Consider the following 26008-nt stretch of genomic DNA (forward strand, 5'->3'; position numbering starts at 1 on the left):
CTAGCACCTTCTGCTGTTTTGTTTCTGACGTTGCCATTAATGTCCACGTGCCATGAGTTAATAACAAAACAGTTTGAGCAGAAGCCCCTATGCGCGGCAACCTCTTCATGGTCACATCTATTCAATTCCCTCAGTGAGTGTGGTGTTCTAATTGAAAAATGAATACCTTTTTGAATAATGTTCTGTGGGGGTGGGGGAGCTCCGGTTCAATGTTTCACGTTGATGATTTTGGGGGAAGCTCCGACCGACTGATAATCAGATTCAATGTCAATCTGGGGGCTTTTCCTAAATGCTCCTTCTTTGGTTAATTGTACCAGCTGCATCGATCCAAGCTGCTGGGAAATCTGAAGAAGCCACTAACAGTCCTAAATGAGGAGGTTTGGAGATCAGGACTCCACTTTTACCTTATGGCAGGACCATAAAATAGTTTGATTACAGTGAGTAAGAAGCTGTTCCTGAATCTAATAGGAAGGGACTGCAGATGCTGGTTTATACCAAAGATAGACACAGAGTGCTGGAGTAACTCAGCAGGTCAGGCAGCATCTCTGGAGAAAATAGATAGGTGACGTTTTGGGTCAGGACCCTTGTTCAGGTCTAAAGCAGGTGCCCACCCAAAACAACATCGATTCATGTTCTATAGAGATGCTGCCTGACCCGCTGAATTATTTCAGCACATTTCCTGAATCTGATGGAATGTGCTTTCAAATCGTCATATCTTCTGCCCGACAGGAGAGGGGAGAAGAGGGAATGACGGGAGTGGGAATTGCTGATGCTGGCATTAGAATTGTTGGTGTCTAAAGAGGATGTCTGTGCGGTGCTGGTGGGAGGTGGGGGCCTCGTCTGCTGAAGTAACGACCGCTTGTCTCTGCCCGCAGGACCCGGCACTCTCAGCACTGATCCACGACAAGCTGCAGGTGCCCAACACCATCCGCAAGGCCTGGAACGAGCGGGACAACAGGTGCGACATCTGTGCCACCCACCTGAACCAGCTGAAGCAGGAGGCCCTTCAGATGGTGCAGACACTGGAGCAGGCGGCCTCCCTGGAGCCGTTCGACCCATCGCCCGGCTCCTCCCCACCGCCGCTCTCTAACATCCCCTCGCTGGTGGGCTCACGCAACGTCGGCACGCTGCCGCCCCTCCGTGACTGGGCCTTCGTCCCCGCCGCCTATGCCTCCACCACCACCTACGCCGGCTTCCTTAGCAACAAGCACACGGGCAAGCCCAACTCACTGGGTGTCGGCGGAGAGGCGGAGAGGAAGGGTGTCATGTCCGCTCACCCCGGCACCAAGGTGGGGCTACACATGCCCACCAGCCCCAGCAACGGCAACATCCTCAGCACTGTCGCCATCCAGGCTCACCAGTACCTGGAGGGAACCTGGTCCGTGTCCAGGTCAAACGGCGTGACCCTCTACCCCTACCCGGTGAGTGCACACACGTCCCACTCACGTGCAACACACACCACACACACTCACACACACACACACACATGCACACTCACACACACTCACACTCATATACACACACACTCATACACACACACACACACATACACACACTCACACACACACACACACACACACACACACACACACACACACACACTCACTCACACACACACACACACATTCACACACACACACACACTCACACACACATTCACACACACACACACACTCACTCACACACACACACACACACACACACTCACACTCTCACTCACACTCACACACACACACACTCACACACACACTCACGCACACACGCTCACTGATACATGCACTCACAGCCAGACACACACACATAAACAACCAAATGGCATAGACACAAATATATGCACACACACACACACACACATTCCTATAGATCTATACACACACATACAAGCATGCACACAGACACACACAGATATAAACAGACAAACATGCATAGGCACACAAATATATACACACGCACACATACCTACAGATATACACACACACACACACACAGGCAAATATACACAGAAAAAAGAAAGGCACATATACACAAATGCGCAGATCCACAAAGACAAGCACATGCACACACACAAACTCTGCATGCAAACACACCCTGCACAAACACAAACACACTGCACACACTACACTCTGTACACATATGAATACACACACACACACACATGCACACACAACTTTGAGCACGTTCGCACAAGAAGACAACAGTAAATAGGGGCAGCAGTAGGTTACTTGGCCCTTCTAGCCTCCCCCATCATTCACTATGATCCAATTCACATCCATTCACAAAGACCACGGCTGGCCTCAACTTCTTTTCATTGCTATTTCCTGATAATCCTCAATTAAATTTTTTTTTTTTATCTCTCTCCACCTTATTTTTCATGATCTGGTCTCCACCACCATGGGGCCCAGAAAATTCCCAAAACTCACCACCCTCTGAGGGACGGCATTTCTACGCAACTCAGTTTTAAATTACCCTTATTTTGGAACTATATCCCATTACGCGTGAATCTCCCACGTTTAGTTTAATTTGCATCTGCCCTGTCAGTACCACCTGCACCCCAGGATCTTATCTGTTTGAATAAGGTCACCCCTCCTTCTAAACAACAAGCAATACAGATCTGAATTACACACAGACATTGAGAACACATAAGAACAACACATACCAGGTGCTGCACACAATACTCACATGATAGATACACATGTGTACACATACCACACGCGTGCTCATCTGCATGCAAGTGCATACCCTGAATATACAACACATGCCTTGTTACATGCTAACATGCACATACACTGTGTGCAATGTATCATTCTGGTGGCCAAGCATGAGCAAAGATGTCATTAAGCTGGAGAATGTGCAGAACATATAAGATTCACACGGATCTCACCAGGACTATGGACCTTGAGTTATAAAGAGACTGGATAGGCTGGGGCATTTTCCTCTAGTGTAGAAAGCTGAGGTATATAAAATCATTGGGGCATTGATAATGTCAATGGTCACAGTTTTTTTTCTCAGGACAGAGTAAAAAAAGGAGGCATGTTCAAGTTGAGTTTTATAGGGAACTGAGGGGCAACTTTTTCACAAGGGGTGGGGAGTTTGTGGAAGGAACTGCCAGAGGAAGTGGTCGAGGTAGGTATAATTACAATTTTTTAAAGGACATTGGACAAGTACAGAGAACAAAAAGATTTAGAGGGGTATGTGTCAGGCACAGGCATATGAGATTAGCTTGGATAGATATCTTGGTTGGCATGTACAACTCTATGACTCTCTGTACATAGGCACTCTGCACAAACACATGCACATGCAAGCCAGCACACACACATTCCAGTAACGCGCACCACATGCCATCTTCAAATTAGGTATCTCATAGGAATTTGTCTCCACCTTAAGTTTTTTTTACTGTGGCATAGTAGCCATGATCTAACCCATAGGTCTACAACAGAGCCATTCTCACTGGTGACCAGTGTCAAACAAGGTACATCTTTGCCCCAACACATTCCTCAGTTCCTCTTGCCACAATGTCACAACTGACCTCCAACAAACATCTCTTGAAATGGATCTAAACTTTAGACCTAATAGGGAATTATTCATGGCCAACTAACTATTGGGAATCATGACATCAACTTCTCGCAGATTCCACCACTCCTCTGCATGTTAGGGGCAATTTCTAGTAATCAATTAACCTACCAACCCACACGTCTTTATGATGAGGGAGGAAACTGGAGTGCCTTGTGTTCAAGGGAGAATAGGCAAACTCCACACAGATAGATAGGTTGGAAGGTCAGGGTTGAACCCAAGTGCCAGGAGCTGTGAGGCACCAACTCCACCAGTGTGCAATGAAGGCTTTAAATAAATTGATTGTTTGCAATCATATGGTGTTTAGCGAGCTTCATAGGAATTTGTCTCCACCTTATGTTTTCTCCACTGTGGCATAGAAACAATGGCCTGACCAATAGGTCTACAACAGAGCCAATCTCACTGAAGACCAGTGTCAAACAAGCTGCATCTTCGCCCCTCAGTTCCTCAGTCTCTCTTACCACAATATCACAACTGACCTCTAACAATCTTCACCCTGGAAACACCCTGATGGGTGATCGATTCCCACCCATCCACACAATCCAGCATTATAGTTCCGAAGCCAATCAGAGAGTTCGGTCCCTCTGTCCTTTGCTCCACTTTGACACTGGAAAGGAAATTAAGTCCCGTTCAGAGGCCAACCTTGGCCACACTTATGCCCCTGTCCCACTTAGGAAACCTGAACGGAAACCTCTGGAGACTTTGCGCCCCACCCAAGGTTTCTGTGTGGTTCCCGGAGGTTGCAGGTGGTTGCCGGAGGTTGCAGGTAGTGGAAGCAGGTAGGGAGACTGACAAAAACCTCTGGGACCCTCCTTCGCAAATGAATTTTTGTTTCCAATTGGAGAGTTTGGCTTGAATTAAAATGGTTGCCCTTGCCCTGACTTTCAGCATTCCCGATTGGTCAGTTAATCCGTGTTGAAAAACAAGTTGGTGATCTTCCGGGTACTGCTTCCTTCCAAACTAATGATAGACTGGTTTCCCTGGAGCACAGTGCTGCCAGGACAGCACACGTGAACAAACACATTGCCGTATGGGGGTTGAGCAATGTGAAGCAGTCCTTAACAACGATACAACAAAAGGCAGGTTCAGAACCACATTACAAGTGGACAACCCTATTAGGAGAAAAACACACAATTGGAAAGAAGGTCACACTCTTGAACTGAAGAAAAATTAATTAATGGTGAGTTGGCACTCCCATCTTTTAACGACACGAATGATCATTGTTTGGTTTTTGGAAATTCTTTATCGGTTTGTAAATCATTTACAGGGAACCTGGTGTTGAAGAATGGTTCCTGAAAAAGGCTGGCTCCCCCGCTGTAACGAATGGATTCCAGCCAGTAGTTGAAATTTGGTAATTGGCCCTCCTGGCGGCATATGCTCTCCTGGCTACGTCTGTCCTCTTGGCTCCGTCTGCCCTCCCAGTCGTGTCTGCCCTCCCAGCAAAGTCTGCTTTGCAGTTTCATCTTCCCTCTCTGCTACCATCCGACTAATTGACTCTTCTTTGGGCAGCCACAAGTCTTGAGATGCTGAGAAGTTTGTGTGAGCTCAATGTCTGTGTGTAATTCAGGTCTGAAACATTACCTGCCCATGTCCTCCAGAGATGCTGCCCGAACAGCTGAGATCCTCCCGCACTTTGTATTTTACCCCAGATTCTAGCATCTGCAGTTCCTTGTTTCCCCCAGTTCTTGAAGTTGCATCCTTAGGAAACGACCTTGCGAGCATGTACCCTTCTGCTCAAAATCTTCCCGTCCCATTGCAGTTACCTCTGATTTGTCCAACTCAATGAGCATGAGTCAATCATTCTCAACCACTGCTTACAGGCCACGCACTTTGTTCTCACAATTACTCGAACATGCTATTCTGACCGCAAGAAAACAACATTGTGGTTTGGCTACAGAGGCCAAAAGACGAGCGCGCTGAAATATAATTAGTTTTCTTCATTGCCAAGGATTCTCTGCTTTGGAGTAAATCAGCCTACAATCTGTTTGCCCATTGATGTACGTGAAGGTGAGACTAAGCTTCTCACTTGCGAAGGTACAGAATGATCGAGGGAATGATGTTTGGGGCGGCACTGTGGTGCCCCAAACTGGCAAGATTGAATCCCGCCCTTCAGTGCTGTCTGTGTGGAGTTTGCACGTTCCCCCTGTGACCACATGGGTTTCCTCTGGATTCTCTGATTTCCTCCCATATCCCAAAAGATGTGCATGTTGTAGGGCCGTAGATAATTGTCCCTGGTCTGAAAATGACGGGAATGTGAAAAATGAGTGTGGAAATGGGATTGCTCTGTGCGGGCACAGATTGATGAGCTGAAATGGTATCTTTCATTGTCGTAAGGAAGAATGGAAATGCCATCATGTTTGTAGGTCGGCATGTAGACTTGAACCAGTTCCGACCCCCTGTGAGACAGGAAAAGGCATTTTCTGGAAGTCTCGGCATTTTCTGGAAGGCTACAGACACAGGGGGGTCACAGACACAGGGGGGGTCACAGACACAGTGAGGTCACAGACACAGTGAGGTCACAGACACAGTGAACATTATAGACACAATGGGGATCATAAACACAATGCTTTGTCTTCTCAGGAACGGTATAGTCACCAAAACGACATTCTGCATATGCAGGAAATGCGGGTGTTTGTCAATAGTACTCACACATATTGGAGCAATTATCTCAAATAGCCAAAGACTTTGTGATGAAATGATTTTTGAACCACTCGTACATTACATCATAATGATTCCCATGCACGCCGTTTAAGTGCACAACGATTATCTATACATAACAAAAACTCTGATCTTATTATCTTCCGGTTTGGCGATCTTTCTATTTGCGCAAAAAGGTTTTGCGATAGCTCTACAATTTTTCACCAGTTCACTCACCGTTCTACTGTGCTGCAAGTGCACCAAGTTTTGTTCTGATCAGTTGAATGTCGTAAAAGTTAGTGAGGTTTAAAAATCATGGGGAAGAGACTAATCCGCGCGGCACTGACTGCCAGAAGAAATTGATCTGCGCACACGCGGTTTTGGGAAGGGAAGGAAGAGGCAAAGAAAGCACTTAGGCTACTTGCACGGCAGGCTCCCATGAGCAATGTGGCAACGACCAATTAACCCAAAACAAGGAGAAATTGATTGACCGAGATACCAAAGTAACACCATCTTGCATTCTACATCTCACCTGAAAGATGGTACTTCTAACATCTTTCAGGTGATCTCAATCCTGATATAGTGTCTTAACCTGAAATGTCAACTAGCTCTGCTGTTACTGCCTGACCCGTTGCGTTCCTCCAACAGCTTGTTTTGAGCACCTCTGACAATGCACCAGTCCCTCAGTACAGAGTGGAAATGTCCGGCAAGATTTTTGTCTCTCGAGGTAAACTGGAACCCACATCCTTTCTCTCTGCACAGAACATTTACAGAGTCACAAATGACTTACCAATGTGATGTAAGGTGGTAGGAGAGATACAACATTCTCACAATAACTTGTTTGCAAGGAAGGAGGCTGTTACAATGAGGATCCTGCGATGATCTGATTGAAAGTGAAAAGAAGACTTAACAGTAAGTGTTACCAATTCAAAAGCAGCAGGTCCACGGGCTGGAAACCGAAGTAAGTGTCAGGTCCAGTTAATACACAGGGCTGCCTCAGGCTGTGCTGTCTCACAAGGAGCCTCCTCATGCCATGGCTTCTATCAGACGTGACACACAATCAGTGGCAGGATGAAGGCAGAACCCACTGGTGCGGCTCCCCAGCGGTCGGGGAGGTGCTAGTGACAAAGTCCAAGATAAATCTTGAATTGAATTGAATGGAGTTGAATACTTTAGACAATAAACAATAGACATTATGTGCAGGAGTATTGTCACAAGTCACAGTGAAATTCAAGGTATGCAAGTAGTCACCCATAAGGGCACTTACAAAGTTACAGATTCCCCCCTCCCCACCCACACCAGTTCACCCTTTGTTCTTCCCCTCCTCCCCCTCCGTAACGGTGGTCCCCACACGCCGTGCCCTCCATTCTTCCTTCCCTCGGCAGCAGAGTCTTCACACCACGTGTCTGTCCTCATCTGTCAGACGGTGCCATCATCGACCACCGCACCGACCTCTCCACTAATGCTGCCGGGTTACAAAACTAATAAACCTCTTTGCAAAGGTCTTTAGCAAGGAAACCCTCTCACCGTAGAGAGAGTGTCTACAATGGTCATAGGCCCTGGGAATAGGAGCAGGGGAGAGGTGTGGGGGGAAGTGACAACTGTAAAGTCATAGTCATAGGCATAGAAATAGGCCCTTCAGCCCAATTCATCTATGCAGACCAGGATGTGCCCAAGGTAGACCCATTGTCTGTGTTTCACTCATTTTCTTCAAAAGGTTTCTCATCCAAATACCTGTCCAAATGACTTTTAAATGTTGTTAATGTACCTGCCTCAACCACTACCTCTAGGAACTAATTCAAAATACCCTGTACCCCTCAAAATCCTATAAAATCTTCCCCCTTTTATCTTAAACCTATGCCCTTCAGTTCTTCATTCTCCCTACTCTTGGATGAAGACTCTGCACATTCACCCTATCTATTCCCCTCCTAATTTTATACCGCCCTTAAATAAATCACCCTCAGTCTTCCATGCTCCAAGGAATAAAGTCCTAGTCTGCCCAACCTCGCCCTATGACTCAGGTCCTCGAGTCCTCGCAATATCATCTTAAATCTTCCCTGCGCTCTTTCCAGCTTAATACCATCCTTCCTATAGCAGCGTGACAGGTGTCAGAAGTTATGGGGAGAAGGCAGGAGAATGGGATAGGCAGGAAGAGATAGATCAGCCATGCTTGAATGGTGGAGTAGACTTGATGGGCTAAATGGCCAATTTCTACTATTCCTTATGACCTTGTGACCAAAACTGAACACAATTCTCCAAGTGCAGCCTCACCGATCACTTGTACAGCTCTAACATTACATCCGAATGTCTATACTCAATACCCTGACTGATGAAAGCCCAGCACACTGTCCACCCTGTCCTCCTGCAATACCTGTAGATTGGGGCCTGTTCCTACATACTCTCCCCAGCCGGTCAGCTTGTGTTCAGGTGTGGTTCAGTGTGAGGGACTGGAGGGCTGTTGATGGTGCTCACTGTCCTGGTACCCATGGGAATGAGGTATAAGGGCCGCTGCCTCTTGGAGTTTGGCACGTTACAGTGTGGAGGCAAATCTATCAGAACTTCAGGAGCCTCCAGGAATAACTGGTTAACCTTACAAAAAAATGAATAGGTGCACCTTTGTTTTAGCTTCCTTCGGGCATTTTTGTGCATTTGGTATCACATTATTGGAGCTGGGGCAGGGCTGAAAGCTGTCGGGTGGCATTGGGTACTGTAATTAAATCTCCAGGAACATGTCTACCCAGATCTGGCGATGCTGTAGACCACACACTGAGGCAGCAGCCGGAGAAAGGTACCCATGGCATGAAATCCTCCGCATCGGCTTACTTTGTGGTCTACCTGGTGCTTGGGCTTATTGCAACACTCTCCATGGATCTGAGCCAGACCATTCATAACCTTGTTATCAGACTCATTTCTGCACCAATTCTACGATTGCCCGTTACTGCCTCCAAAGCCGGCATTTCATGAGCCCTTTTTGGTTATTTTATCGACCTGTTAATACTAACTTTATGATCCATATATGTGGACCCAGTTTCTCCTGCACCTAGTTATTTTGTGTTTTAGCACAGTGTGCCCGGCTCGCAGAGGGCGGTGTCTAGATGAATATTTGAATCACCCAAGTATTGAAGGTTACAGGTGGAGTGCTGGAAGATGCAATTAGTATAGGCGATCAGCATGGCCATTATGGGCCGATTGGTTTGTTCCTGCGGTCTGTGATGCTGTGAACTGGTTACTATAGCTGTGTATTCTGCTGAAGGAATAGTGCAAGAACATAGAACATAGAAGAACCAGCACAGGAACAAGTCCTCCAGGATACGATGTCTGCTCTGCACTCAGTGCCAAATGAAACAAATCCCTTTTTTCACATGTGATCCATATCCCTCCATTCCATGCATATTGATGTGCCTAAATAAAACCCTCTTAAACACCACAATCATATCTGTTTCGACCACAATGCCTGACAGCGGCTTGCAGGCACCCACAACTCTTTGTGTAAAAACCTGGCCCCACACATTTCTTTTAAGCATTCACCTTCCAACCTTAAATATATGGTCTCTAATCTTTGACATTTCCACCCTGGGAAAAAGGTTCTGACTGTCTACCCCATCTATGCCTCTCACAATGTTATAAGTTCAGTTATCTCTGAAGAGAAGGAATAACTGGTTAACCTTACAAAAAAATAAATAGGTGCACCTTTGTTTTAGCTTGCTTAGGGCATTTTTGTGCACGTGGTATCACATTATTGGAGCTGGGGCAGGGATGGGGTAGTGAGGCGAGTGTGTGTGTGATAGACTGGGCTATATTCACAACTTTCTGTCATTTCTTGCATTCTTGGTGCACAGCAGTTGCTATACCTGGCTGTGATACATGCAGGTGGGATGCTTTTTATGTTGCATCTGTGGAAATTGTTAAGACATGTGGGGAATTGAGAATTGGAAACAGATAAAAAGTCGAATGCCCTTATGCACAGGTTGTGAACACCCAAGCAGTTAGGAAGGCAAATTATATGTTGGCATTTATTATTAAGATAATTTTTTGTGATGTATTGTAATAAGACAATATAATGATGTCTTATTAGAAGTATATAGGGTCCATAGTGATACCCTGACTGGGATTGTTATGTACAGGTCTTTCTACCTAAAGAGGCAAATGCTTTCACTTGAGGGAGTGCAGCAATGGTTCACCAGATTGATTCCCTGGGCGTAAAGGTTTGTTCTATGACACATTAAACTGTCTGGGCCTTCTACTTTGGCATTGAGTAGAATGAGAAGCGATCTCATTGAAATATGTGAAATTCGTATGGGACTTGTCAGGGTACATACAGGGATGACATTGCCCCTTGATTGTGGTGTAGGAACGTTGGAAATAAAGGCAGGAATGGCTATCTAGGCCCTTGTGTCCGCTTTACAATTCAATTACAATCTACTATTCATCATCTACTATTCATTCACTTTCTTACTTTAGCCGCATATTCCTTGACTCTTTAATATCTTAAACTCTTTATCATCCTCTGTTTTGAATACACTGGGTAACTCAGCCTCTGTGGCCCTCGTGGGTAGAGAATCCCCAAGGGAAAAGCAGGCAGAGAAACAAAGGAGGGATGAATGGTGTTAGCTGGAATAATACCAACCTCGTCTGTCTGAAAGATATCAAGAAAAGTGGTTTCAGAACGGAAGTGGTTGAATTCACTGATTCCAGTCAGAAGAAGAGGTACAGCAACTCAGGCTTATGTTGGGCTTTAGACCATGGGCAGGATGATCAGAATGAGAGTGTGAGAGGGAATAACAGGGGCAGGAAATGAAGAGCTTGGAGACATCTTTGCAGACTGGAGGCTTTGCAACAAAAGTCATCTCCCAGTGTTGCTGCTTCCTGAGAGCAGGATCTAAAATGGCATTTGCGGCATCTCCCCACCCAGAAAGTTGTACATTTGTGGAATTCTCTGCCTCAGAAGGAAGTGGAGGCCGATTCACTGGATGCGTTGAAAAGAGAGTCAAAGATAGAGCTCTTAGGGCTAGCGGAATCAAGGGGTATGGGGCAGCAGGCAGGAACGGGATATTGGTTGTGGATGAACAGGCATGATCACATTGAATGGCGGTGCTAGCTCAAAAGGCCGAATGGCCTACTCCTGCACCTATTTTCTATGTCTATGTCTATATCTGCAAAGTAACATGGGTAGATGAATTAAGAGGGGGTGTGATTGAAGTGCAGTCCAGAGTGACATGGAAAGGACACTTGAATGGAAAATGAAGAGAGTGTACCATTTGGTAGTTGCATAGGAGGTGATGGAGGGGGATGCATTGAAAATGCAATAGAGAAAATCTAAATGCAGTGTACCACAAGAATCTAGAGAGCATTATCAGGGTTCTTAAGTGGAGGCAATTTCAATAACAGTGTTCAAAAGAATTTTGGACCTATAGGAAAAAAACTGTCGGGCTACAGGTAAAGGTAAGGTTGCTGGATTACTCTTGCATTGATCTAACGTGGACACAACAATGGTAGACACAAAATGCTGGAATAACTCAGTGGGTCAGGCAGCATCTCTGGAGAAAAGGAATAGATGACGTTTTGGGGTCGAGACCTTCCTCGACCCCAAATGCCACCTATTCATTTTCTCTAGAGATGCTGCCTGGCCCACAGAGTTATTCCAGCATTTTGTGTCTATCTTTAGTGTAAACCAGCATTTGCAGTTTCTTCCTGCACACTGGACACAGCTATGGTTCTGTGACATCCTGTTTAAATTGGAAAATAAATTCAAACCACTCATAAAAATTGATATAGACTGAACTGAGGAGTTCCAGCAAAGCGTCACCCAATCTGAATGTGTTCAGATAATCTGTGCAAAAACAAAGAATAAAGCTACTGCTGGCACTGTGCCTTTGGCTTGGAATCCAAAGTACAGCTCAATCAATGATGTGCCAATAAAACATTTCTAAAAAGCATTGAGAAGGAAGGAATTGGCTGAAAACAATTCCCTTTTGGCATCTCTGCAGAGTCTGTGGCTTTGTGGACATTGCCAAGTATTTTTCATGTTATCCCAGCAGCTCTCTTGTTGAGCTGTCTGCCGAGACTCTGTGCGCTGCAGTCTTCCTTTTAGTTATGCTCTAAGAACTGAGCACATAATCCAGTTGACATGTCCAGTGCAGTACTGGGAAACCAATACACTGCCAGAGGTGCGTCTGTTGGGTGGATGTGAAAAGATGCATGCCGCGGTTTAGGGTTTAGAGATACAGCGTAAAAACAGGCCCTTAGGACCACCGAGTCTGCGCCGATCAGTAATCCCCACACACTAACACTCTCCTACACACAAAGACAATTTATAATTTGGCCAATTAACCTACAAACCTGTAGGTCTTTGAAGTGTGGGAGGAAACCGGAGATCCCAAAGAAAACCCACGCAGGTCATGCGGAGAACGTACAAACTCTATACAGACAAGCACCAGTAGTCAGGATCCAATCTGATCAGGTCCCTGCCGCTGTAAGGCAGCAACTCTCATGCTGCACCACTGTGCCGCCCTGTTTTGAAGGAGAGGAGAAGTTGTTGGTAAATTGCCTGCGTTTTTGCATTTGTGTGACCATTTCCAGTCAAGTTATGCAAGCATCCTATAAACATTCCAATATCACTCCAATGTGGCTGTGTGAAGGTAGAGCTCTTGTATCTTTCAACCATTGTGAGACACAGATCATTGGGCAGGTCAGAGGGCATCAGTCCGTGCATGCTTTATGACAAGTCTTGGCCAGGACACGGCATGTGCAATGAAACATAAGCAAACTACAAATTTGGGACCGTTCCAAAAAATTCCACCGATGGAGTCAAGTTAGTCGACCTTTGTATTCAGGTTTAATGCAGATCTGGCCCGAAGTTATTTACATCTCAGTCTGACAGCCAGGTTGAATGTTTATTGAAGGAATGTAAAACACCTTCAGGTATAACTGTTCACCCGGACAGGCAAGAAAGCGCAGTGGCAGAGGTGCGGGAAATGGAGGGCACAGCCGTCAGTCTTGGGTGGGGGAAGGTGGTGGTCTGTGCTCTGTGAGGATACCTGTAGCTCAGCCCTCCCCCCTCGGACTGTTCAGCGGCCTGCACCCACATTTTCACTGGATCCCCATGCTAACTCCAACAGTGTTTGGCTGCTTCTTTCTTTTTGAGGGAAGGAATGTGTGTGAAGGAAGGGCAGTAGCATATGGATTTCTATCTCCCGTGCAGGTAGTGACCAAGTCCAGGAAAAGCACTCCCTCTAGGCCAAGGACAACTTTTAGTTGAGTCTGAAGAAGGGTCTTGACCTGAAACGTCACCCATTCCTTCTCTCCAGAGATGCTGCCTGTGGAGGGAGGCGTCTGATATCAATCCGATAATAGTCCATGTTTAGATTCGGGAGGCGTCTGATATCAATCCGATAATAGTCCATGTTTAGATTCCTTTTACCAAAGTGCATGACCTTGTCTTTCTCACATTAAACTTCATTTGCCAAATTCAACCTATTTATCCAGTGTCCAAATAAGTTCATTACAACAATAAGCCCTCCCATATGTTTTCGTCCCCACAGCAAACTTGAATACCTTATACCCCGTCTCCTCCTCCAGATTATTAATATAAATAGTAAATAATTGAACATCCTGGGGCACTCCATTGGTTACTTCCTTCCAACCTGAAAAAGACCCACTTATCTCAGGCTCAAAGTGTTTGTGTAGCCACATTTCTGTGGGATAGTTGAGGGCCATGTCCCAAAACAAGCATCATCTGATGTTGGGTACCACAGTCAGGGCTTTGACTCTGTCAGGATCAGACCCCCCACACTCTACAAACTCTGGCTTGTTGTGAATAGACCAAACATTAAATCCCCTGTCCATGCAACTTCAGCGGGGAGAGATCATGCCAATAACACTTTGCAAACAGAAACGATGGGATGACAGCACTGTGGGAGCATCTTCACCAGAAATCTTGTCTCAGTTCAAGACGGCAGCTCACCATCACCTACTCAGGAGCAGGTGGGACTGCACAATAAATGCTGGCTTTGCTGGTGGCACCCACATTCTAGTCAATGAACAGAAATCATCGTAGCCGGTCACTCACCTCTGCGCTTTAATACTTTGTGATGATGTGAAGTATCAATGCTTGAGCGAGTGTAGTTGATTAGCACTTGAAGGATTGGCGGAGACAGTCTTCTCAAAGATAAGTGTTTATTCAAAGATTAGCAAGTGATGATATAATGATGTTTGTAGAGCATCTTATCATATCTCTTCAGAATTTCAAACAAATAATGTTTAAATGCACTGTTGTTGTTATGTGGACAAAACAATTGTGCCTCCAGTGACATTGTTCAATATCCTTCTTATACTGTATAGGTGTCGGTCACTGAGATTGATTTTGATAGATTGAAAGATGCATCATTGAAACGGGTCCTTCGGCTCACCAAGTCCACACCGACCATTGATCACCCGTTCACATTAGTTCTCTGTACTCCACTTTCTCATCTACTGCCTACGCACCAGGGTACATTTACAGAGACCAAGTAACCAACAAACCTGCACACCTTTGGGATGTGGGAGGAAACCGGAGCACCCGGAGGAAACCCACATGGTCACAGGGAGGAGATGCAAACTCCACACAGACAGCACCCAACTTCAAGATTAAACCCGGGTCTCTGGCACTGTAAGGCAGCAACTCTTCCTGCTGCACCACTTTGCCATCCAGTGTGCATTGAGGTTGCCCCCAGGTCAGAGTAGGGTTTCATTTCTGTGAACTGTTCATAACTGGTACAGTTCACAATTTGGAAATGCAACCGGGAACCAAGTTCCCACAGGGTGGAAAATACCTGCAGCTCTGCAACAGCCAACAAATCCATCCCCCATTCATCTAAGCACTCGCTAGTATGTATGGGCTATTCATAAGTTCAGCGTATTTAAGCTGATGTCGTGTTAAACTTAGCACCGCACTTCCTATCTCCCAATAGTCTTCATGACCGCGTAAATATTGCATCGAATTGTGTCTCTGTTGTTAGGGAAAGTGAGTTATTTTATCTCCCATCTGTCATGATAAAGATGTTTCCTAGTTTTATTCCTAACCCACTCTGTGTGAATTGAAATATAATATCATTGTTATATTATGGATCTTTCCTTCAGTATCTTAAGCTCTGGCTAAGTAATGAAGATATAAAGTGAAACGTAAATTTCGTATACATAGTGTCAACACGACACTGAATGAGGCCATTCATTCCTTAAAGTCCATGCTAGCTCTCTTGGAGCATCCTGGTCAATTCCATCCCCCAACTCTATCTCTGTTTATTGTAGGTTTGTAGGTTTATTTCATTCAAATTATTGAAATATTTAATCTTTTCTGCTTGCACCACCCCCGCAGTAACAAGTTCTTGGACATTGCATCTGCTGCATAAAAGATTCTTTCTTCCAAACTTTTTCTTCCATTCATGTCTTTTGCCCAAAACTTCCCATCAATGTCAACTCACCCCAATTCTCCCTCCTTATTCTTTCTGCAACATGCATTACCTCGGCCTTTTCATGGAGAGGAACAGTCCCTTCAGCCCACCGAGTCTGCGTTAATCACCGATCATCTGTTTACACTAATCCTCAATTAAGATCAGATTTTATTCTCCCCACAATCTCATGAGCTTCCCCCCCCAGAGTCTACCACACTTCTATACACGAGGGACAATTCAATATAGACAATATATATATATACGTATTTAATCTACCAACTTGACTACCTTTGGGATGCAAGAGAAAACCAGGGCACCGTGTGGAAACCGACGCAATCACAGGGAGAACACGCAAACTCCACACAGAGAGTTCCTGCGGTCAGGATTGAACCTGGGTCACTGATACTCTAAGACAGGAGCTCTGCTAGCTGCGTCACTGTGCTGCCCATTACATCTCACTGCCTCTCTTCTGGACATTCTGCATTTCTATCTGATGATCCGTAAATGTTTTTCTCCACAACCACGTTTAGGCATTATCAGCAAAACCTAAAAGTTTCCACAATCACAAAAATACCAATCAAAATAGTGGTCCCAGTATTGACTCTTGAGGAAAATTCTGTTCACCATCCTCCCCTCTGAAGAACAACCATTTATCATCAACCCCAACTAACCCATCAGTCAATAAGCCTCTCCTCACCGGGGCCACGTATCACTTGCCAGATCTTGCCTCCCACCTTTCCCTCACCTCTCTCTACCAGCCATCATGCCCCCCCCCCCCCACTCCATCGGTCTGAAGAAGGATACTGACCCAAAACGTTATTTGTCCATTTCCCTCCACAGTTGTTGCCTGACCCACTGAGTTCCTACAGCAGTTAATTTGTTGCTCAATATTCCAGCATCTGTAGTCAACTGTCTCTATTTCCCACTGCTCCTTGTACTCTGTCCTGAAGCTAATTTCTATTTAGGTTGAAGGTGACCTTCCTATCCACGAGCCTCTGTTTCATTAACCTGCCTTATGTGTGGCACTTTGACAAATTCTCGCTTTGAATTCATCTAGACAATGTTCACTGCATTCTCCACATTTGTCAAACACAATCTGCTTTGAAAGTCCGTGTCAGCTTTTGTTCAATCACTGTAAACCTCTAAAGTACCCACCATTTTTGTTTTACCTGCTGCCTGTTTTGAAGATTTTACACACCATCAATGTTAAACCAATCAGCTTATAGTTCTTGAACAAGAGCATCTAGAATTTCCTCTCTAAACCTTTCGATCTTTCTTTCCTCATTTAGGATATACCTTAAAACCTAATTGTTTAACAGGCTTTTGGTCACTTGATAGGTTACAGCAAAACTCCCATAATGCAGCGCACTTGGAATGTTGATAAAGCCGGACTGTCAGATTTTCCGGACTGTTGGGTGCTATGAATGCACAATTAATGCATAATTAATTCACTTTTTTAGATGTTACCCAGTAAAATAAGAAACCTTCCATTGAACTTGGTAAGGGAGTATCGGAAATAGGCTCCTGGACAACTGAAGGGGATCACGGAAACCAAAGCCCCAGTGAATAGAAATGGTGCAAACAACTGGGAAACACGGATAAATGGGAAGAGTATGTGGGAACCGAGGCCCTGAGGGAGTGGAATGAGAACAGAGAAACGGGTTTTGGAAGAATGGGAACCGGAGAAATGGTGAATGGAGAGGGAGAGTGGGAACTAGGATCCTGGTGAATAGCGAGGGAGAGAGGGAATCGGGGCCAAGATGAGTGAGAGGGAGAATGGGAACCATCGCCCTGATGTGTGGTGAGGGAGACCAGGAACCGGGTCCTATTGAGTGGAGAGGGAGGGTAGGAACCGGTACCCTGGTCAATGGAGAGGGAGAGAAGGAAGAAGGGCCCTGATGAGTGGAGAGGCAGAGCAAGTGAGCTGAAGGGGAGGGTGAGATCTGGGGCCCTGGTAAATTGGAGAGAAGGGTGGCAACATCACTGAGAGATGTTAATGCAGAACCATCGGGATATTTGAGTAGGTGGACAGCAGATTATAGGAGTTATACTCGATCTCTTTAAGTGACTCTGTTAAATACTGTGAATGGCCATGGAATAGTTCAACACAATAAAGACATCAGCGCTTACATTGATGAACTTCAGCAGAGGTCTGGACTAATGATCCGGAGGCGTATGATGGATTTCCAGCCTGGCAGCTGGAATAAAAAGCTAATTTCAGTAACAGTGACCAAAACACCCCCAGATTACCATAAAATAACATTTTGCCTCCTGGCTGCTTACAGTTCTGGGCACTGCCTGGACAGAAGTCCTTGTTTAATTGCCGTTTCCTGCTGACTTTGGAGTTGCCTGGCTGTAAATAGCATCAATGGCTTTGAGCGAGAGGAGCGGAGAATCAAATCCCTATTCTGGCCAACAACTGTGGATGCCAGTACTGCGGATCCTAACATTTAGCCACAGCTCAACCACTGATTTTGAGATTGTGACTCCGGTGCTAAACACCCTAAACTGCGGACGTCATCAATGCAAGCCCCATTACAAGTACATTTCAATGAGTTTATCTCCCACTTTCTAAACTCAAGGTAATATGGTTCCAATCTGATTAATCTCTCCTTAGATGACAAAGCCACCATTGTGTATCCTTTCTTAGTTACATAGGGCAAACATACAGACAATATTCCAGCTCCAGTCTCATCAGTACTCCATATATATGCAGTGACATTTTTACTCTTGTACGCAAATACTCTTGCGATACTGCGATACATCATACTGCTTGCGATTGCTTGCTGAACCTGTACACTATCTTTCAATGGTTCATGTTCAAGGGCACCAAGTCCGCCCCCCCCCCCCCAAAAACAACACGTTCCAATCTCTCATTGGAAATGTGAATCCAGACCCACTGCCTTGTGATGGACTCTGAACTGCTCTCGGAAGTCGCCCACAACCAGCTTAAGGGCAAGTAGAGATAAGCAATATATAACCATATAACAATTACAGCACAGAAACAGGCCATCTTGACCCTTCTAGTCCGTGCCGAACATGTATTCTCCCCTAGTCCCATACACCTGCACTCAGACCATAACCCTCCATTCCTTTCCCGTCCATATAACTATCCAATTTATTTTTAAATGATAAAAACGAACCTGCCTCCACCACCTTCACTGGAAGCTCATTCCACACAGCCACCACTCTCTGCATGCAAGTATTGTTTCTTGATTTTGGACTACTGGATAGGATAACCTCCCATGTAAGAGCATAATAGTAAATATTGCAGCAACTTCACATAATGACTAAAATATAGACATTGGGTAGCTTACCTTTTCCTTTCAGTTAAATTCAGCTCTCTTTCAAAGAGCTATATTTGTGTGTGAGCCTAGTCAGTGGACAGGCTTAATCATTCTTTGAGACTTTCAGAGTAAACGTTGTCCCTATGGATTTAACCAATGCTCAGTAGATCGTGCTGCTATCTCAACTATTCTAGCGACCCAGGTGTGGCGTCAGCCTAAACACGGGCCACTCATGCTCGAACCCTCGTCAGGAGATACGAGAGCGGGCACGTGACGTCATGGGCTAGAGGGAGTGTCCTGGTACTTAAGGTCTCTCACCTCGAGACCTTGAGGAGTCGACAGGTAGCTGAGCCCGAGATAACAACCTCGCTCAGCTACAGCAACATAGTATTATAGGTAGCGCACCAACCTAACGTGTCACCACTGAATAAACGACTCTTTGAACCGGCCTGACGTCTCACCTTTATTCACCACGTATGGTGCCGCTACACAGGTTTGATTCTGATCTCTGACTGAGTTTGCGTGTTATCCCTGTGACCAAGTGGATTTCGCCCAGGTGCTGTGGTTAATGGGCCACTATTAGTTACCCTGCTGTTAGTAGGTGGGAGGAGAATCAATGGGAGTTGAGGAAACTGGCAGAAACAATCACAGGGAAGCAAGAGGGGGAGTGGGACTGATGGAAATGCAGTGAACGTTGACATCAATGCAATGGGCTGAATGACCTGTTTTTATGTTGTATTAGAATTTGAATGTATCAATACTCTTTTTTTTTTATCTCAATTGAAAAGAAAAAAAAACTGCAGATGCTGAAAGACTGAAATTAAAAAAAAAACAACATTGGAAAAGTTCAGCAGGTTAAATGAAAGGTCAACTCTCCATAGATTTGTCTATTGATCTATTTTTCTATGCATCTTTTTTCTCTCCTTCGATGCTGTCTGATCTGTTGAATATTTCCAGCATTCTCTCTTTCTATTCCCTGATATTATTTGATTGTTTTAATAAGGATGAGAAAACATTGACGTGCAAGGCTAAAAAGTGGGGCTAGGATGCAGTGAAGTGGATTTAGACTTTGGAGGTCTACCTAAGGTTAAGCAATGCTGGCTGGTTATGTTTTCTAAATGGTCTATTATTAGATGATTGCTTATCTGTCCACTAAATGTGAATGTTGTGGAGTGTGGCTGGCCTTGAATACTGATGATCCATTTGGTCAGAGACCAGCTGTTGGAACCATTCCTGTGCATTTGTGACCTTGACATCTGGTGAGAGATAAGATATGCTCTCACAGCGACTGATGGAACTTTTTACTGCCTGTTAAGCGATCTCTGCAGCTTCTCTGCTGGTTTTCCTACAATGACTGAATTACCGCCTTCAGAACAACAAAATGTGGTGAGGCCACACGTGAAACATTGTCTTCAGTTTTGGTCATCCTGCTATAGGAAAGATGCCATTAAGCTGGAAAGAGTGCAGAGAAGATTTACCAAGATGTTTCCAGGACACGAGGGACTGAGTTATAAGACGAGGTTGGGTGGGTAGCTCTATATCCTTGGGGCATAGGAGACTGAGAGGTGATCTTATAGAGGTCTATAAAATCAGGAGGGAAATAGATAGGGTGAGTGCACAGAGCGTTTTTCACAGACTTGGGGAATCAAGAACTAAACTGCATTGACTTAAGGTAAAGGGGAAAGATTTAATAGGATGTTGAGGGGCAACATTTTCATGCAGAGGATGGTGTGTACATGGGACAAACTGTAAGTGGTTGAGGCAAGTATGATAACAAAATGTAAAATACATTTGGATTGGTACATGGATGAGATAGCTTTAGATGGATATGGGTCAAACGCAGGCAGATGGGACTAGTTTAGATAGGTATCTTGGTCAGCATGGATGAGTTTAATCGAAGGGCCTGTTTCCATGCTATTTGATTCTATGACTCAATGATACAGGAACAAGGGTAGGTGCTTTATCCTTTCGAGACTCTTCCACCATTCTATATAATTAGAGCTGATATGTGATCTATTGACGTACCACCGTCTTCATCCCAAGTCATTTCATATCTTTAGTTTTTGATCTCAAACTTAAAATTAACTTCAATTTAAGACCCAGTATTAAATGACACTCTTGGAAGAGTTCTAAAAATGGCTGGGTTGTGGAATTACAATATTTAAAAGACATTTGGACATGTAATTGGCTAGAAAATGTTTGGGGGGATATGGGCCAAACACAGCCATATGTGATCAGCCCAGTTAGCATATTGGTTGGCATGGACGAGTTGGGCCGAAGCATCTGTTTCCGTGCTGTATAACTCTGACTAGGACACTTGGGGTGAAACCTTGTAGTCTTGGACAGAGCAAGTAAACTCCACACAGACGGTGCTAGAGGTTGGAATTGAACCTGGGTTCCTGGAGCTTTGTGGAAGCAGCACTACCTGCTGCACCACTGTTCAGCTTTGATTTTTTGAATGGCTGCAGCCTCAATTCTTTCCAGCAAGGTTTGTTTCCTGGCATCAGCCCTGAGGAGTGCAGTGTTAATTTTTACCATCACATACCTTATTCTGGCTCCCTCCAGTTTTTCTTTCTATGTACACGAAGAAATCCTTTAATCATCTCAAACACCATAATTGGATTATCCCTCTTTTATGCTATAAGAATGCTAATTTATATATGATAAATAAAAACTGGGAAATAAAATCCGGTTTCTCTGTTTAGCAAAACGGTCGCTGAGTCTACGCTTAGTCTTGCCTTTGTAAAGGAGACCACATTGGGTACAGTAGGGGTAGTAGCTGAAGTTAGAGGAGGTGCATGTGACCCTCTGTCAAAGGAAGGACTGCTGGGGTCCCTGGATGGATGTGAGGGAGGAGGTATAAGACAGATCTTACATCTCCTGCGGTTGCAGGAGAAAGTATCTGGGGTGTGCGGGTGATTTGTATGGGAAGGGACAAGTCAACTAAGGAGTTGCAGAGGGAACGGTCTCTGTGGAAGGCAGAAAGGGTTGGGGATGGGAAGATGTAACTGGTGGTGGGATTACTTTGGAGGTGTAGAAATGTTGAAGAAATTGTGTTTGATGCGGAGGCTGGTGGGGTGAAAGGTGAGGACCAGCAGAACTCTAACCTTAATCCATCCGGGGGGAGGGGAAATGAGAGCATAACTGTGGGACGCAGTGGAGACATGAGTGAGGGATCCCTTATGCAAGCAAGGAGAAAACCATGTTCACTAAACATAGAAACATAGAAATTAGGTGCAGGAGTAGGCCATTCAGCCCTTCGAGCCTGCACCGCCATTCAATATGATCATGGCTGATCATCCAACCCAGTATCCCGTACCTGCCTTCTCTCCATAACCTCTGATCCCCTTAGCCACAATGGCCACATCTAACTCCCTCTTAAATATAGCCAATGAACTGGCCTCAACTACCCTCTGTGGCAGAGAGTTCCAGAGATTCACCACTCTCTCTGTGAAAAAAGTCCACTAAAGAACGAGGACATCTCACAGTGGTGCAGCGGTAGAGTTGCTGCCTAAAGGGCCTGTCCCACTTGGGCGTAATTTGCGTGTCATTTACGCGACATCAGTTACGCGTCACGACGCGCATGTCGTAACGTGCATGTGACGCGTGCATGATGTGCATTACGTGCGCATGGCGCATGGTGAGGCATGGCGGCATAGGCATTGACGCACGATCGCGCGCGGCAGCCCAGGATTTGGGGATTCACAAAATCTTCGTGCGCCACCTGCGTGACGTGCAAATGACACCCAAGTGGGACAGGCCCTCTAGGCCCATTATTGTGCCAGGCGTATTATGGGTTTGATCCTGACTTTATGTCTGTATGGAGATTCGTATATTCTTCCTGTGACCGCGCGGATTTTCTCTGGGGGCTCCGTTTTTTCCCCACACTCTTAAGACGTGCAGGTCTGTAAGTTAATTGGCTTCTGTAAATTGTCCCCTAGATGTAGGATAGAACTAGTGTACGGGTGATCACTTTTCAACACAGACTCGGTGGACCGAAGGGCTTGTTTCCACGCTGTATCTCTAAATCTAAAAATAAAAAGGTAAACAAACTAATCTTGGATGTCCTAGAATAGAAAGCCTCATCTTGGGTGCAGACAAGGTGGAGACGGAGGATTTTAGAGTAGGGGATAGTGCCTTTGCAAAAGGCAGAGTGGGAGGGGGTGTAGTCCAGATAACTGTGGGAGTCAATAAGTTTGTAGTAGATGTCAAAGTCGATAGTCTGTCCCCTGTGATGGAGACAGAGAGATCAAGAAAGGAGACAGCGGTGTCAGAGATAATCTGCTTTAGTGGAGTTGATTTTTTAGCCAGGACACTGATTTTTTAGCCAAAACTCCCGTTACCTCATTCACATTGGTAGCATGGATTCAGTTTAAAATCTCGCTGGAAGGTAGTCACTTTTGATGTTGCCGAGCTTGTCGAGGTTATTGGCCTGGTTCTCTTTCTAGTGAGACTTGAACTAGCAACCTTCGAGCCCAGAGACAAATGTGCTGATCACTGAGCCATGGTTGACCTTGATATACACAGCCTCCATCGACTAGAATCTCACTCTCAGTCACCTCTTCCCAGGATGGCGTCAGAGCGCACACACAGCAGTGTCTGTTGGCCTTCACTTCACTTCTGTTCTCCTTACTTTCTGGCACTCGACTTGAAACATAATTTTTGAACCAGATGTTTGACATTACAGACGAGAAGAATGTGCCGGGTGTGACTTCAAACACTCAAAAACATCCTTGAAGCAAAAATGTATAATTAATCTGTCAGAAAGTGGCTTTGCAACTGTTTGATATGCTCGGCCTTTTCCAGTGGATTGTGTGCGTGTACTTTATCTAACAAAGGTGTGACCAGACTAACCAGGTGGATCTGTGCATGAGGATGACGCCCATATCACACTGGTGTGGTGGGAAATATAGCTGAGCGATACCTGAGCTGCCAGCTCTGGTGCATGTGTGATGGTGCTGACCATTCTACCTGGTGTGATAGCTGTTGATGGAGTGCCACATGTATGTGCCTCCTTCCTCCGTCGCCATTCTTTAATCAGCAACCTGAAGTGAACCCATTGCCATCACATTCTGATGCATCAAATGAGTCGTCGTCAGATCTTGGTGTTTAAAATACAAGAGCACTTTTTTTCTTAAAACACAAAAAGCTGTCGTAACTCAGTGGGTCAGACAGCATCGTTAAAGAAAAGGAATGGGTGACGTTTTGGGTTGAGACCCTTCTTCAACAGAGTCAGGGGAAAGGAAAACAAGAGATATAGACAGAGATGTAGAGAGATACAGAACAAATGAATGAAAGATATGCAAAAAAGTAACATGATAAAGGAAACCAACCATTGTCAGCTTTGGTTAGCACCTCCTTCTTCCCTTTTTAACCAGGAGTTCTGCCTGTCTGGTATTAATAGATTCATGGTGAGATGTGCGACACAAACAGGTCCTTTACCTCATTGATACCATGCCAACCTCAAACACCCATTTACACTCATTCAACATTAATCACCTTTTATTCTTCCACCATTCTAATCAATTCTCCCGAGATTCTACCACTCAACTGCACACTAAGTGAAATCTGCAATTAGTCCAAGGGCCCAGATGTCCTTGAGATGTGGGAGGAAGTCGGAGCACCTTGAGGAAACCCATGGGGTTGCAGCAAGAATTGCAGACCCAAAATGTGGTCTGTCCATTTCCTCCACAGATGCTGCCTGACCCACTGGGGCCAGAATGGATCTTATTTGTTGGAAGGAACTGCAAATGCTGGTTTAAACTGAAGATAGACTCAACAAGCTGGAGTAACTCAGCGGGACAGGCAGCATCTCTGTAGAGATGGATTGGGTGACGTTTTGGGTCAAGGCCCTTCTTCAGACTGGTTAGGGAGAAGGGAAACGAGAGACATAGACAATGATGTAGAGAGATAAAGAACAATGAATGAAAGATATGCTAAAAAGTAACGATGATTAAGGAAATGAGGGTGAAAATGAGAAACGATTGCCCAGTCTGCGTTTGGTCTCACTGATGTATAAGATTCCACATCTTGAACAACAGATACAGTAGATGAGGTTGGAGGAGGTGCAAGTGAACCTCTGCCTAACCTGAAAAGACTGTCGGGGTCCCTGGACAGAGTCGAGGGAGGAGGTATAGGGACAGGTGTTGCACCTTCTGCGGTTGCAGGGGAAGGTACCTGGGGAGGGGGTGGATTGGGTGGGAAGGGATGAGTCAACCAGGGAGTTGCGGAGGAAACGGTCTCTGCGGACGGTGGAAAGGGGTGGCGATGGGAAGATGTGACTAGTGTTGGGATCCTGTTGGAGGTGCCGAAAATTTCTGAAGGTTATGTGTTATATGCGACGACTGATGGGGTGAAAGATAAGGACTAGGGGGAATCTTATTCCAGGTTCCAGCATCTGCAGTTCCTCGCAGCTCCTTTGGCAGAAATCCCCACCAGTTCTTGGCTTCTTGGTTTCTTGGTCCTCCAAAATATTCCAAATGGAATTTAAACTGGAGGTGGTGGAGGGAGGACTTAAGCCAGTGCTTTATTAAAAAATGCTCCCATTCAACGACTTCCTCTGGGAAAAAAAGGCCTTCTTGTCTTGTGTTAGAACAAGTGTGAAAATAGCTGCCTTATCCAGGCTCAGCAGAGGAAAAGCATGTCTCACTTACGTTTCAGTTTCCCTCTCTAGGGTTCCTTTAAATTGGGGCAACGTACGGCAGTGTGTGGGACCAAGTGTTTGAGAGAGGCCTCTTTGTATGGCCGGGGCCGTCAGAAAACATAATCAGCCCTCCACAATGATCCCACTTATTTACCTCACCATCCAGTTGAAAGTATTTTAAACAGATCCAGACTCATGTGAGCAGAGTCGTGCAGAAGGAGTAAGCCCCACGGCATGTTTATTTGCTGACCTGCACAGTTAGTGTTTAGAATTTATGTTCGCTGTTGATAGTAAGGAACATATTTGGAGACCTCAGGAATGTTTGAAAGAAAGTCTCAATCACTGAGGAACTTTAACAAGTTGAACCTATTGCAAAGAGTCTTGAGTGGTTTCAGGGGAAAAGCCTGGTTCTAATACGGAGCAACCATGGGCCAGGGATGGAA

General features: G+C 45.3%; 1 protein-coding gene across 1 annotated transcript in view; it reads left to right on the forward strand.

Moving 5' to 3' along the window:
- kif26ba (kinesin family member 26Ba) overlaps positions 1-26008 on the forward strand; it is a 254658-nt gene that overhangs the window by 85973 nt on the left and 142677 nt on the right. Inside the window, exon 3 of the mRNA XM_055639279.1 lies at positions 876-1421. Within this exon, the coding sequence (XP_055495254.1) occupies positions 876-1421 (546 nt within the window). The remainder of the gene's footprint in view (positions 1-875; positions 1422-26008) is intronic.

The sequence above is a fragment of the Leucoraja erinacea genome, chromosome 8 (genome assembly GCF_028641065.1).
Source record: "Leucoraja erinacea ecotype New England chromosome 8, Leri_hhj_1, whole genome shotgun sequence".
Taxonomy (NCBI): domain Eukaryota; kingdom Metazoa; phylum Chordata; class Chondrichthyes; order Rajiformes; family Rajidae; genus Leucoraja; species Leucoraja erinaceus.